This window comes from Hypanus sabinus, chromosome 16 (genome assembly GCF_030144855.1).
Source record: "Hypanus sabinus isolate sHypSab1 chromosome 16, sHypSab1.hap1, whole genome shotgun sequence".
NCBI classification, from domain to species: domain Eukaryota; kingdom Metazoa; phylum Chordata; class Chondrichthyes; order Myliobatiformes; family Dasyatidae; genus Hypanus; species Hypanus sabinus.
This window is the reverse complement of record NC_082721.1, coordinates 67,030,056-67,046,214: the sequence shown is the minus strand read 5'-3', so window position 1 is coordinate 67,046,214 and position 16,159 is coordinate 67,030,056. Positions and strand designations below refer to the sequence as shown.

The window sequence follows — 16,159 nt, the reverse complement described above, 5'->3', positions numbered from 1 at the left end:
ATATTAACAATATTTTTGCTAAATACTGCCAAATATTTCAAATTTATTTATTGATACAGTTCAGCTGCAAAGGTCAAGTTCCTGCTGTTGAGGATAATGACCTGATTCAACATGCTGACAACACAGCTCTATAATTCATTTTTATGAACTAAAGCAAAACTGTGCAGAAACATACACGGAGCTTTTTAAAGGCTTAAATGCTTCTTCTCTATGAATTTCTAAACTGATGCAGGCAAGCAATAATGATCTCCAAAAAATGGAACCTTCTCAGTGACAGGCATTCGTGGATGAAATGCAGCATTGTCCAAATCTGCAACAGTCCTCTGCTCTTTATTCAGCATCAATTTCGATCACAAAACATTGTTTTGGTTTTCCATTTTCTCTTTGAGCCGCATGACTTTTTCAAGTAGGAATTAACACCTGTTGCATTTATGCCCATATAGTCTACTTATTTTCAATAATGTCAATGCAGGGACCAGATTCAATTTCATTTCCTAACTATGAGATGGATTTCAGAAAAGGTCTCCAAGAAAGATCCTGAGAGGCAAGATTTAAAAACACTTGTAGAGGTATAATATGATTAGGAATACAGTTGTTACCTTCCCCCCTTACAAAGGTAGACGTTCCTATGAAACCTTTTTTAAGTCGAAATGGCGCAAAGTGAAGAACCATTAATTTATATGGGAAAAATTTTCGTAACAGTGAAAATCTTCTTTGTAATGGAAAAACAGGTTACTAATATGGGTGTTTTGTAAAAGCGAAGTGGCATAAAGCGAGCATTTGTAAAGTAGGGGACACCTGAAGTCAGCATGGCTTAGTCTTGGGCAAGTTGTGTCTTACGATCCTGACTGAATTTATTGAGGATGTGACTAAACACATTAATAATGGTAGAGCAGTAGATGTAGCGTTTATGGATTTCAGCAAGGCATTTGATAAGATACCCCATGCAAGACTTATTAAGAAAGTAAGGAGGCATGGGATCCAAGGGGACTTTGCTTTGTGGATCCAGAACTGGCTTGCCCACAGAAAGCAGAGAGTGTTTGTAGACAGGTCATATTCTGCATGGAGGTCGGTGACCAGTGGTGTGCCTCAGGGATCTGTTCTGGGACCCTTAATTTTGGTGATTTTTATAAATGACCTGGATGAGAAAGTGGAGGGATGGGTTAGTAAGTTTGCTGATGACACAAAGGTTGGGGATGTTGTGGATAGTGTGGGGGGCTATCAGAGGTTACAGCAGGACATTGATAGGATGCAAAACTGGGCTGAGAAGTGGCAAATGGAGTTCAACTCAGGTAAGTGTGAAATGGTTCATTTTGGTAGGTCAAATATCATGGCAGAATATAGCACTAATGGTAAGACTCTTGGCAGTGTGCAGGATCAGAGGGATTTTGGGGTCCGAGTCTGTAGGATGCTCAAAGCAGCTGCGCAGGTTGACTCTGCAGTTAAGAAGGCAAACTGTGTATTGGCCTTCATTAATCGTGGAATTGAATTTAGGAACCAAGAGATAATGTTGCAGCTATATAGGACCCTGGTCAGACCCCACTTGGAGTACTGTGCTCAGTTCTGGTCGCCTCACTACAGGAAGGATGTGGAAACCATAGAAAGGGTGCAGAGGAGATTTACAAGGATGTTGCCTGGACTGGGGAGCATGCCTTATGAAAACAGGTTGAGTAAACACGGCCTTTTCTCCTTGGAGTGACTGAGGATGAGAGGTGACCTGACAGGTGTATAAGATGATGAGAGGCATTGATCATGTGGATAGTCAGAGGCTTTTTCCCAGGGCTGAAATGGCCGCCACAAGAGGGCACAGATTTAAGGTGCTTGGGAGTAGGTACAGAAGAGATGTCAGGGATAAGTGTTTTTTTTATGCAGAGAGTGGTGAGTGCATGGAATGGGCTGCCGGCAACGGTGGTGGAGGCGGATATAATATGGTCTTTTAAGAGACTTTTGGATAGGTACATGGAGCTTAGGAAAATAGAGGGCTATGGGTAACCCTAGCAATTTCTAAGATAGGAACATGTTCTGCACAACTTTGTGGGCTTAAGGGCCTGTATTGTGCTGTAGGTTTTCTATGTTTCTAAGGCAAATTCTAAATTGTTGTATTTCCAAAATATTAGAAAAAATTCTGAACACAGCTCATCACCTCCTTCTGGTGCTGTAACTCCTTCCCTTTTCCCCCCATGGTCTATTGTCTTCTTCTATCAGATTCTTTCTTCTTCAACCCTTTAATTTCTCCACCTATCACCTCCCAGCTTCTCCCTTCTTCTCCCCTCCCCCACCCACCTACTGGTCCCCTCACCTAGCTTAACCCATCACCTGCCAGCTTGTACTCTCCCCCCAACCCGCTTCCTTTCCAGTCCCGACTGAATGGTGTCAGTTGAAATGTTGACTGTGCATTCCTCTCCACAGATGCTGCCTGACCTGCTACATTCCCCCAGGATTTTGTGTTTGTTCCTCTGGAGTTCCAGCACCTGCAGAATCTCTTGTTGGTAAGTGAAAATATAATCTTATCAATGGCACTCCAGTGTGCATAGTACTGATGGATCATGCAAACAATTGTTCATCATACAATAAGATTCCAAATACTTTCACAAGCTAATTATGCGAGAACAAAATGCAGTCTAGCACATGGTCTGTATCATATTTAATTACTTCATTCAGTATTTTACCCGGTTTGGAAATGCTATCTTAAATTCAGTACTAAAGTACATATGTTATCCCTCATATAGCACAACATGCAAAAAAAAAGCTGTAAAATTAACACTGTTCCTACCCAGACACCAGAGTGGATATAGTTCAGATTATTTTGTCATCTCTTCACTGATCAAGAAAACGGCTATAAACTCACATTTGTTCGACTGTAGTGAATCCTCCCCTTGGGTGACCAAGGCGATTTTGGTAAGTGATTGCTTGGGATGTGAGTTACCGTCCAGTGTTCCCATAAATCCATTTTTTTCTTGCAATTCAGCTTCTCCAGGACTATGCCCAGGTGGCAAGTCCATCTCCAGAGTGGACATTTCATCATCATCATCATCATCTGGATCAATTATCACCACTGAAAAAAATAAATTTTAAGTTATTTCACCAGTTAAGATATCCAAATACATTTCCTGTAGGTCTGGCGTCCAAAAAGCAAGAATTAGGAAAGACTAAAATGACGGTACTAGCACTGCTCCTGTCTCCCATCCTCAGGACAGGCTTTTTCTACCTGTACAGTTGCATGAGAGTACACCGTCACTCAAGCAGTTACCGTCAGCTACCTAAAGAAGGTCCACTGAGTGATTTCCTACTGACAACACTGAAGTAAAGCCAGTCCTATCCATTCCATCATAACTGGAAAGCATTTAAAGAACATGACGTTTATTTTGCATCTCTATCTTTTGCCTCAACCAGGAGGGTGGCACAGTAAGCATAATGCTTTACAGCACCAGCTATAAGATCAGGGTTCAATGTCTGCCACTGTCTGTAAGGAGTTTGTACATTTTTCAGCATGGGCTTCCTCCGAGTGCTCTGCTTTCCTCCTACATTCTGAAGACATAAAGTGGCATGCAAAAGTTTGGGCACCTCTGTTCAAAATTTCTGTTACTGTGAATAGTTAAGTGAGCAGAAGATGAACTGATCTCTAAAAGTCACAAAATTAAAGATGAAACTTTCTTTTCAACATTTTAAGCAAGATTAGTGTATTATTTTCGTTTTCTACAATTTTAGAGTGAAAAAAAGGAAAGGAGAACCATGCAAAAGTTTGGGCACCCCACGAGATTTGAGCTCTCAAATAACTTTTACCAAGGTCTCAGACCTTAATTAGCTTGTTAGGGCTATGGCTTGTTCACAGTCATTGTTAGGAAAGGCCAGGTGATGCAAATTTCAAAGCTTTATAAATACCCTGACGCCTCAAACCTTGTCCCAACAATCAGCAGCCATGGGCTCCTCTAAGCAGCTGCCTAGCGCTCTAAAAATTAAAATAAATGATGCCCACAAAGCAGGAGAAGGCTATAAGAAGATTGTAAAGCATTTTCAGGTAGCCGTTTCCTCAGTTCGTAATGTAATTAAGAAATGGCAGTAAACAGGAACAGTGGAGGTCATGTTGAGGTCTGGAAGACCAAGAAAACTTTCCAAGAGAACCGCTCGTAGGATTGCTAGAAAGGCAAATCAAAACGCCCGTTTGACTGCAAAAGACCTTCAGGAAGATTTGGCAGACTTGGAGTAGTGGTGCACTGTTCTATTGTGCAGCGACACCTGCACAAATATGACCTTCATGGAAGAAAACCTTCCCTGAGTCCTCACCACAGCATTCGGTGTCAGAAGTTTGCAAAGGAACATCTAAACAAGCCTGATGCATTTTGGAAACAAGTCCTGTGGACTGATGAAGTTAAAATAAAACTTTTTGGTCGCAATGAGCAAAGGTATGTTTGGAGAAAAAAGGGTGCAGAATTTCATGAAAAGAACACCTCTCCAACTGTAAAAGGTGGAAATAAAAAAGTAATCTTGCTTAAAATATTAAAGTGTCATCTCTAACTTTATGCCTTTTGGAAATCAGGTAATCTTTTACTCACTTAGCTATTCACAGTAGCAGAAATTTTGACCGGTGTGCCAAAACTTTTGCATGCCACTGTATAATTAAGGGTTAGTAAGTTGTGGGCAAACTATGTTGATGTCAGAAGCATGATGACACCTGCAGGCTGCCTGTATATCTCAGCCTGCATTGGTCTTTGCTGCAAAACAAAGCATTTGAATGCATGTTTCAATATACATGTGACAAATAAATCTAATCTTATCTTCGAAAATCAAAATTAATGGGAGACTCCCAAAAGATACTATTTAAGCAACGGAATCAAAGAACTTCTTGTGTAGCTTAGAACCAAACCAAGAGATAAGTTTTAACCACGAGGATAAAAGGAAAAATAACAGCTGTTAAATTTTAACATGTAAAATTGAGAGCACAGTTTGAAGTGACTGGCAATGCAATGGGGCTCACATTCCTAGTTTAGAATGGCTTTTTTGCTAGGCAACCATGCACATTCTAAGAAAGCATTAAGAAATCAGTATACAAAATACTACTATTTGATAGATAAATAGATACTTCTTGATCCCAAAGGAAATTACAGTGTCAACAACAGCATTACAAACGCACAGATATACAAATATTAGAAGTAAGAAAAAATAAAGAACAAGTTACCTCAAACAGTGTAACAAGAGCTATAGATTGACTCATTAGCGAGCCAATCTGAAGGCAAGAATTACCTCTTATAGTGCTCTTTGGACACACAAAAGCAGTTTTCTCTGTGGTTGCTTTACCACAACAGAGGAACAGATTTCACTGAAAAATAACTTGGCTATTTATATCTTCGGTTTGCATTTGTAGTACAAAATTAACATATGACAAGGTCAGAAGTAGCAGAAATACACAGCAGCAGCTGTATACAACCATAGGTACTAGGGAATCTTCATGTGCTGTCTGTACAGGACTTTGGATGGTAAGTGGTCCTTTCTCTTTTTTATTAATTTGAATTGTGAAGAAATAGTGGCACAACTAGATTACATCCTTTGATACTGCACTGAAAGCAATTTTTCAAGTGTCTATTGGGATTGATACATTTCTTCAGAGAAAACAAATGTAAGTATATTAAGTCTATCTGGCAGCAGCAACACTATAGCATTAGTTTAAAATGGCTTATATTGTTACAGAAATTTGCAGTAAGTGATGTTTGGAAGAGTTTTTCAATTAACTGCAGATGATTAAAAATGCTATAAACATTAAGACAGGAAGTAAGACTAGGATAAGAAATATGAAATATTTTTAAGCATTCATAAAGCTAAACAGGAAAAAAAAACACAAAAGTAACTGTGGACTCCACTGATCAGAGCCAGAAGAAATATTCTACGTCTTCATTGTTGAAAGTCAGATGAAACATTCTCACAACTGTGGTGAACTTAATGCTGTAAGAGATAAAATACTGGAGAAGTTAATGGGACTAAACACTGACAAATTTCCCAAATACAATGTTTACAGCACCTCAGCTCTGAAAAGACATGGCTACAAAGATACTGATTCAAGATTGTTTGTCATTTCTTGTACACAAGGGTAAAGAAAAATGAAATAATAGTTACTCCGGATCTGATGCAGCACAAAAAAATACACAATACGATAAAGAACACAATAATAAAAATCCTATAATATATATAAAGATAACATATTTATAGATTGTGTGTGTGTGTGTGTGTGTGTGTATATATATATAGAGTGATGCTAGGCAGAAGAGTGATTTTATATAAGGTGACAGACAGAAAATGATGTAAAAGGAAGTAGTGGTGGTTGGGGGTGGGGATGGGGGTGATGATCAGCTTTACTGCTTGCAGAAAGTAACTTGTGGTCCAGGAGTGAATGCTATGAAGCCTCCTCCATGATGGGAGTGAAAGAAACAGTTCATCAGCAGGGTGGGTGAGATCCCTCATGTTGTTACTGACCCTTTTCCAGCATCTTTCTGTATGTACGATCTTCATGGTGGGTAGGCTAGTGCTGATGATGCATTGGGCAGTTTTGACTACCCGTTGTAGAACCTTCCTGTCCACCACATTTGGTAATTACAAATTCCCTATCTTCCTGAATAGGAACAAAGTACTAGTTGGTCTCATCAGTTGATGGGAAAATACTGGAATGTAGTAAACGGGAGGCTCATAAATCACAATATTGTTTCTAAGACTAACAAGAACGAGAAACTAGCAAGATGCAGAAATTGGTGAATGGAGCCTAATTTAATTTTGAAGAGCCATTTATTTGGTTATCATATAAAATACTACAGTGATTTTAACAGAAGACTGATTAAAGGAGAGAAAACACAAGCTTCAATCCTTCTGGGCTGTATTTTCCACCGAAATTCAAAAGGTTTGCTGGGTTAATCGACCATGGCAAATTACCTCTAGTGTAAATGAGTGTAATTTAGAAGGAACTGATGGGAACTATAGAGAGAATAAAATGGGCAAGGGTAGGATTAGTGCAGAAATGGATGCACAATGTTTGGTACAAATGATGGGCCAAAAAGGGCTACTTTTGTGCTATGGCTCTACAATTATTAGGACTGGCTCTTTTTCATATTGGCAGGCTGTTACAAATAGGATGTAGATAGGATTGTTACTGCGTTTTAATGATGGGAGGAAAGAAACAAAGACAGGGAAGGGAAAATAAATAGACAATGATAGAATAGAAATCTAAATTGCAAGAAGACAAAAATAAAAATTGGTGAACAGGATGATCTTACTGTGCTGGTCATGTAATGAAGCTAACATGAGAATTTGTTGTTAAGTCGAGTCCAACTCTGTGACCTCGTGGACTCATGCACACCAAGCCTTCTTGTTGGAAACTGCCTCTCTAAGATTCCCCAAGGTCATACGCACTTTCTGAATAATATCATCTATCCATCGTAGCTTCTGTCATATTCTCCTTTTACCTTCTGTTTTACCTAATATGAGAGTCTTCTCCAAGGAATCTTGTCTTCTCATGATGTGGCCAAAAAAATTTGAGATTTTGTCTCATAATCAAGCCTCCTAATGAGCAGCCTGGCTGCATTTCTTCAAGTATTGACCCGTTGGATCTCCCAACAAACAAGAGTTTCCAGCATCCAAGTTCAAAGGCATTGATTTTTTTTTGTATTCAGCCTTACTAATAGTCCAGTTCTGACAGCCATAAACCACAACTGGAAGTGGAAAATTTAGATAAAATACTGAAGAGCATAGACATAACATTGTCTACAAAGAACTGTATAGTCAAGTGTAAGGCATTTCCAGAGAAACACCTAGAAAGGCAAAAAGTTAAGTTCCATTCTATTGGAAGCGGTTGATATAAAAGCAGCCTTACAAAATTAAAAAGCTTTTCTGGAATAATGTGTATAGATGGAGATTGTGTTAAACAAAATTTCTTTACAATGAGAAATATCAATGTAATAACTTGTAATAAAAACGTGCCGGAAACACTCAGCAGAATCAATTGCATCTGCGGAGAGAGAAACAGAATTAACATTTTTAGACTGACAGCTCTTCAACCAGACTCTGTATTTCCAGCAATTTCTGTTTCTAATTCAGAAGACAAGAAACAATCTCACTAAGAATTAGAAGATTCGAAGAGTTGCTTCTGTTAATCAGTTTTCCATCAGAGGAACTGTTAGACTTAGGGCATGATAGGCACAGGATGAAGGACTGAGAAGGGAAGAAACAGCTTTAATGAAGAAGGATGTAAAATCTTTGGAATTCACCATCCCAGAAAACTTTATGGTCTGGTTGCTGAATAAATTCATGACTGCGATTGATAAATATTTGGACTGGAAAAAAACAATGGATTGAGGTATTCTCAGCAGAAATAGATATGCAGATGACCAAGTTAGATCTTTCCTGGATGCTGTGGAGATATCTGAGAGGTTGTGTTGTCCACAACTGTTTATACATATGATTTTTTCAATGTGTAGATTAAAATTTTTGCTCAGGTAATATTTTACTGTATTGGTGTGGTTTTATAATCACTCAAAGGGTGATGTAGATTTATAGTTTCTGGTACATTTTCCAATAAAATCTTCTGTTTCTTCTTTAATTGTTTGTTGTTTCTTCCAAAATCTCCTTTGCTATTTTTCACTATAATGACTCATCATCAGGACCTGTCGCCTTCCACAAGTTGAATTTTTTATGAGTTTAGAATCCTGTTTGAAACTGTAAATATTTCCCTAAATGAGGGGACATTTATCTAGATACAGTACTTTAAGTGTGGCCTTCTAATTTTAATTCACAGGGACAATATATTTTCTCTATAAGGTTCCAACTATCGCTGATGTAATGGAAAAACATCATTGTGGATTAGTTGTAATTTTATGCATTGTCAAAAAATGCTAAACAGCTGAAAGTCAGTAGTCTAAACCCCAATACTGGCAAAAACATCAAAGAGCATTTATCACACTGTAATATGGTATGGCAAGCTTCATACCCTAGGCATTCGACAATGCTAACAATGAGCTATTTTGAGGACAATTTTAGTCTGCTGACCAATAATTTTTCATTCAAATATAGATAACTCATTGAACATATTAAGCAATTTAACATGTTGAGAACACCAAATTAACTAAATATGTAACCAACTACCAAAGATTTCTAGTACAAAACTGTTAATTGAAAGGAGGAAACATTTACTTCACTGCAGCAAGCTATAATTCAGAACAGTAAATAGAAATTTAAAAACTCACTACAGAACATGTCAATTTTTTCTCCAGGTATTTCAAGAGATTCACCAGTTTAACTCTCCCTTCACTGGAGAGGAACTTTACAGCTAACACAACAAATTGTGTGCCTAACCCTCTGAGGTTAAGCATGTATGTGATAACTGATTACTCATCTTCAGTGTTAGACTGAGCCATATGTTCAAAAATCCCAACAGACGGATGATATTTTTGTTAAGCACTACAAAATGAACCTAAGCTGTCCAAATTGGCCAGCAAGTTAAAATAAACTAGAATTGGCTGTCATCAACTGGTTTCTGCACAAGCACTAAGTATTTGTTTAGTCACGTAATTCTATGTGGTAGTGATGCTCCTGTGCCAACATAAAAGGCTTGAACTAATTCAATAAATGCCACGATAGCTCTGGCAGTATTTTTAATTTGACTGGGATTTACAGGAAACTACATTATCAACAGCAGATGCATTAGCAGAATAATATTCATACACATAGAAATTTAAATGACTCTTTTTGAATTTCTGATGTTTTCTTTTTACTGAAAATAGTTTTAAAAGTCACAACGTATTAACTTAACTTTATTTAGAGATACAGCACAGTAACTGGATCTCATGATCCAATGACTTGCGCACCAAATTACATGTGACCGATTAACCTAATTTGTCTTTATGTTTTTGGAAGGTGGGAGGAAACTGGAGCACCTGGAAGAAACCTGTAAGGTCACAGGGCAAACACCTTACAGACAGCAGTGGAATTGAACCCTGGTCGCTGACAGTGTAATAATATTACCTTACAAGATTTGAACTTGCTATGAACTGATTGAATAGCATCTGGATGACTACTGGTTGGAAAATAAATAAATTTCATCTCTATACCATTAACTCAGTTCACACCACAAGAATGCCAAAACACTAACTCCAAACTGGGAGCAAACATACTCAGTTCACATGCATCCGCTCTTCTACTCTATTTACTCCTTTGGAGACAACTTCTGAATTTTCTGGTTAACTTCATTCTTTCTTAGCAACTTGCTGACACAAAAAAAAAGACAGTTGTTTCCATTAATCACATTTCCAATCCTATAGTTTGTCAAGCAGGATTTTACCGCTTCTATCATAGTCACTTCATTTTTGAGCAGGGCAGGGGGAATATACCTTGAAATTCAGCAGTTGACATTTCAGGCCATGACCCTTCTTTTTCTTAAGGGGGTGAAGTTTGAAGAGGAGAAAGGAGTACTGAAATCCAGCTGGTTGATATCTCATTGGCAATTAGAGATGAAAATATCTAGAGCAAGTACAGAACTAGAGAGGGGTGTCTCAGAAAGGAGGGGGGGAGTTTGGATATGGGAAAAGGGGTCACTGCTGCAAGGTGAGGAATCCTTGCTAAAAGAGTAGACTCAACAAGAGAGGTGAAGGAAGAAGAGCCCGGCGTCACAGGAGGTGCAGAAACTCACTGAGATAAGGAAGGCCCTTGCTGAGGACATAACTTTCTGTCACAAGCCAGTGAAAAATTTAGTGTTTTTAGCATTCCTGAACAATGCAAAATGCAAACTTCCCCACAACTCTGACAGCTTCCATCAAACAAATGCATGGAGGAATTTTTTTCTCCGCTAAAACCACTATGCCAATTATTCCCCAAGACAATGAAATACATGACAGAGGTTTCAAAGCCCAGGGAGCTTTTCAGGATCATTCCCATTCATGAAAATTCTCCACAAGCTACTTAAGTCCAATAATCTCCTTTAACCTGAAAAAGATTTTATCGAGCATTCCTGCATATCCTCCTGAAGCAGTTCCTGAATCCACTAAATCATCACTGTAGGTACTTTGTACCATGATTAGCAAATAAGAAACAGCTTACTCCAATGCCTTTCAAATCATTGTTGGGGACTTCAATCAGGCTTGTTTAAAGAAATCTCTGATGAATTATCATCAGTATCACCTACAGCACCAGGGATTCCAACACAATCAACCACTGCTAAACTACAATTAGGAATGCCTAGACAGCATTTCAGAAAATTGAATCACTTGGCTGCCCCTCTCCAACTTGCATAAAGGCAGAGGTTAAAGCACAAGGCTCTAGAGATAAGGACAACAAATAAGTAGTCGTGGGAGGCAAAGAAGTGGCTATGAATCAGCGGACTGAGCCTTGTTAAAGACCACAATTGCCACTGACTTTATAAAAATAGTCGGAGACATGTGTGTCCCCTCAAAACCATTCAGTCTTCCCCAACCAGAAGCCATGGATGAACCATGAGATCTGCAATCTACTGAGGGCCAGATCAGTGCCATTCAGGTCTGGCAACATAGTAGAACACACGAGTTCTAGGTTCAATCTCCAGAAAACCATCTGATGTGCAAAGCAGTATTTCTGGACTAAACTTGAATCACTGAAGAATGCTAAAAAGCTATGGGCAGGACTGGAAGCTATCACCTCCTACAAGTGAAACCAAGTGATATAGGTGACTAGCCTCACTCCCACAAGAACTCAATGTCTTCTATGCTCGCTTTGAACATCAAAACATATATACACCTTCACGAACTCCCACAGTCTCTGATGACCCTGTGATTTCAGACTATTCTGAGGCCAACATGTGAGCATCCTTCAGGAGGGTGAGCCCATGGACAGCAGATGGCCAGGCAGGTACTTGACCGAATATTGAAAATCTGTACTATTCTACTGGTTGGAGAGTTGACCAATATCTTTAACCTTTTGCGTTGGTGATCTGAGGTACCCACCTGCTTCAGGTAGGCTTCAATTATACTGATGCCTAAGAAGAATGTGATATCCCGCACTTACACCCACTGTGATGAAGTGCTTTGAAAGATTGGTGATGCAATATATAAACTCCGGCATGAGGAAGTGACTTGGATCTGCTCCATTTTGCCTAACAGTACAACAGGTGAACAGCAGATGCCATTTCATTGACTCTTCATTTATCCCTGGAACATCTGGACAGCAAAGATGCATACATTAGTATGCTATTCATTAATTACAACTCAGCATTCAATACTCTCATCCGCTCAAAACTAATCCATAAGGTTCAAAAGCTCCTTGTGTGAATTTCAGAGGATCTGTCCTGTGTCCGGTGCCTAAGTGCCATTACGAAGAAAGCATAGCACCTCCTCTATTTTCTTAAAAGTTTCTGATGATTTGGCATGTCATCTAAACCTCTGACAAACTTGTACAGATTTGTGAAGTATAGATTGGTTGCATCACAGCCTGGTATGAAAACACCAATACCTAAAATAAGTAGTGGATAGGGTGCAGTCCATCGTCCCCACCATTGAGCACATCTACAGAGTACTGTGACAGAAAAGCAGCATCCACCATCAACAACACACACACAAAATGCTGGTAGAACACAGCAGGCTAGGCAGCATCTAAAGGGAGAAGCGATGTCGACGTTTTGGGCCGAGACCCTTCGTCAGGACTAACCGAAAGGAAAGATAGTAAGAGATTTGAAAGTAGAGAGGGGAGGGGGAAATGCAAAATAATAGGAGTAGACCGGAGGGAGTGGGATGAAGCTAAGAGCTGTAAAGGTGATTGGCGAAAGTGATACAGAGCTGGAGAAGAGAAAGGATCATGGGACGGGAGGCCTCAGGAGAAAGAAAGGTGGAGGAGGAGCACCAGAGGGAGATGGAGAACAGGCAAACAACTAAATATGTCAGGGATGGGGTAAGAAGGGGAGGAGGGGCATTAACGGAAGTTAGAGAAGTCAATGTTCATGCCATCAGGTTGGAGGCTACCCAGCCGGTATATAAGGTGTTGTTCCTCCAACCTGAGTTTGGATTCATTTTGACAATAGAGGAGGCCATGGATAGAAATATCAGAATGGGAATGGGACATGAAATTAAAATGTGTGGCCACTGGGAGATCCTGCTTTTTCTGGCAGACCGAGCATCAAGGCTATGCTGTCTTCTCACTGTTGCCATCAGGAAAGTGGTACAGGAGCCGCAGGACTTACACCACCAGGTTCAGGAACAGTTGTTACCCCTTAACTATCAGGCTCTTGAACCAAAGGGGATAACTTCACTAGTCCCATCACTGTACTGTTCCTACAACTTATGATCTCACTTTCAAGGACTCTTCACAATAGGTTCTTGATATTTATTGTTTATTTCTCTTTTTTTAAATTTGCAGTTTATCTTTTGCACCAGTGGCTATTTGTCCATCCTGTTGAGTGCTGTCTTTCATTGTTCCTATTGTGTTTTTTTGTGTATACTGTGAATGTCCACAAGAAAATGAACCTCAGGGTTGTATATGGTGACTTAAGTACTTTAATAATAAATTTACTTTGAACTCTATAGACAAGTGACAAACAGACACATGGTGCATCACCACTGTTGTAGTTACTTAGGGTGGCGAACCTGTGTATCTGATTACCTCAGACTACTGTGGAGACCAAGTAATCAGGTACATTTAAAGCAGAGGTTGATAGGTTATTGATTAGTCAGGGTGTCAAAGATTATGGGGAGAAGGCAGAATAGTTGACTGGATTGGACAGCATGCCTTATGACAATAGGTTGAGTAAACGCGGCCTTTTGTCCTTGGAGCAACGGACGGTGACAAATGACCTGACAGAGGTGTACAAGATGATGAGAGGCATTGATTGTGTGGGCAGCCAAAGGCTTTTTCCCCAGGTCTGAAATGGTTAACATGAAGGGGCATAGTTTTAAGGTGCTTGGAAGTAGGTACAGAGGGGATGTCAGGGGTACGTTTTCCACACAGAGAGTGGTGGGTGCATGGAATGCAATGCTGGCAACGGTGGTGGAGGCAAATACAATAGGGTATTTTAAGAGACTCTTAAATAGGTACACGGAGCTTAGAAAAATAAAGGGGTACTTGGTAGGGTAACTGTAGGCCGTTTCTAGAGTAGATTACATGGTTGGCACAACATTGTGAGCCAAAGGCCCGTATGTGCTGTAGATTTCTATGCTCTATGTTCCAATAGGGCTGAGGGGAATAATAAATCAGCCATGATGGAATAATGAAGCGGACTTGATGGCCTGAACGGCTTAATTCTGATCCAATGTCTTATGGTCTCAATGGGATCAATAGTTTGTGCAACTCTGTGATTACATAAGACAATTACTACACACAAACAGAAAAACTGCAAGAAAGCTGCACAAAAAATTAGTGTTCCCTACCCTCACATTAAGCATGATGCTCCAACTGGTTCTATTAATTGACAATAACTCTTACATTAATCCTATCAAACTCAGTACTAGGCCAGAAACAGCTTCTCTAGTGACATATACCTCAGATGTTCTGCCCTTCCACATTAAATGTTGGAAAAATAAAATGCAGTAATATAGTTTTAAAAATGTGGACGTGGTATAAACATTTTATTGTTTCTTCATATATCAATGAAAAGTGCCATGGCACTACCTGGTCACATTCAGCCTAAGCAAAATTTGACAGAACAGCTGAATACATATGGTATCCAAGCAACAAATGTTACTGAATCGAAGTGCCGAAAATGTGCAAAATCTAAACAGATTTCTGAGTGTTCCATCACTGAATGGTTTTTTGCTGTTGCTTTCGAATGTTAAAGCGTAACGTTAAAGAGTTCATTGCACTCTTGAGTGACCTTAAAAAGGTGTTTCCTCTCTGACTCAAGAGTGCTGCTTAAAGGGATTTTTCTGTAAACAGTACAAGCCACACTACATCTCATAGTGGGTCAAAAATCTAACACATCACAAAAGGTGCACAGGATTTGCACAATCCTAACGTGACTTATTTAAAAGCCAAATATATTTGGTTTGCTGGTTGAATGCTAATTCAAGAGTTCAAATATCACATTCATCATAAGTACTCTGTCTGTTTAAAAAGCTACCTGCAGTGTTAAAAATAACTGCTTTCAGTTTTGCAAAGCTACTTTCTCATGATCACCCCACATCCTCATCTGAACTTTCCCTGTGACTGGCTAAATACTAAAAGGTTCTGGAAATTATTTCTCAAGTTTTACTTGCAACTCCCTTCTGTAAGAATATCAACTCACAATTAAGGGTGGCATAGCCAAATAGATAAACAAATCAAGTAATATGTTAAATCTAAGAGAAAAAAAATCTGGTCCTTACCAGATTAAGTGCTTCATTTAAAATAAATCTGAATACCCTTTTTTAAAAAAAAGTTAATTTTTCTTTTCAAGAAGGCTTTTGTTTAAAAGTCAGGAGATGTTAGACAATTAATAGCTTGCAAGAACACCCAACAACATATGGAAGTTCAACTGAAATAGTTGAAGTGCATTGAGTGACATTTCACAAACAATGACAATGCAATAAACAGTGGCAGCACACTATAAAAGATGGAAATCATTCAAACAAGTCTTCTTTTCAAATGGCTGAGATAGAAATATTAGCAGCATTTAAACAGAATAGGTGCTTGAATGAAAAGTCACATACGAGAAGCATGTGAATTAATATGATTAATTGCTGCCAAGAACCAATTGGATTAAATTGCTTAGTCCTGCTTAACTTGGTCACCGTGCAGGTGAATTCTGCAGTTACAATTTTGAGTGGAGATCTTTGTTCTGTCAAAAAAAACCCAATTATCTTTAACTCCTCATCTACTGCAAGCAGTCTGCTTCTATCTAACTTTGTTTAAACTTTAAAACTCTATTAAATAGTCCGTTGTTCTAAATAAACAAAACCAACTTCCTAAATTTCTGTCCAAAGCTCCACAAGAATCGTTAAAAGGAAAGGTAACATTCTGCAAAATCTCACTTGAAAGTTACTCTCCCAAACCGACAGCCAAAGCCGCAACATACTCCAAGTATGTAACTGACACATTTATAATAAGATGCATTTATATAGCTAGAGATGGCCTAGATGATGAGAATCTTTAATTAAGCCTGTATCTGTGTGTGTCTAACAATTAAGATAGACAGATATTCAAGCCTAATTAAAGACCCTCACCAATGGGGGGACATGTCCTCTTCATATTA

The 16,159-nt window shown here is 39.0% G+C and overlaps 1 protein-coding gene across 1 annotated transcript in view; it reads right to left on the bottom strand.

Annotated features, from left to right (window-relative positions):
* LOC132405910 (uncharacterized) overlaps positions 1-16,159 on the bottom strand; it is a 150,219-nt gene that overhangs the window by 67,453 nt on the left and 66,607 nt on the right. Inside the window, exon 5 of the mRNA XM_059990889.1 lies at positions 2,849-3,055. Within this exon, the coding sequence (XP_059846872.1) occupies positions 2,849-3,055 (207 nt within the window). The remainder of the gene's footprint in view (positions 1-2,848; positions 3,056-16,159) is intronic.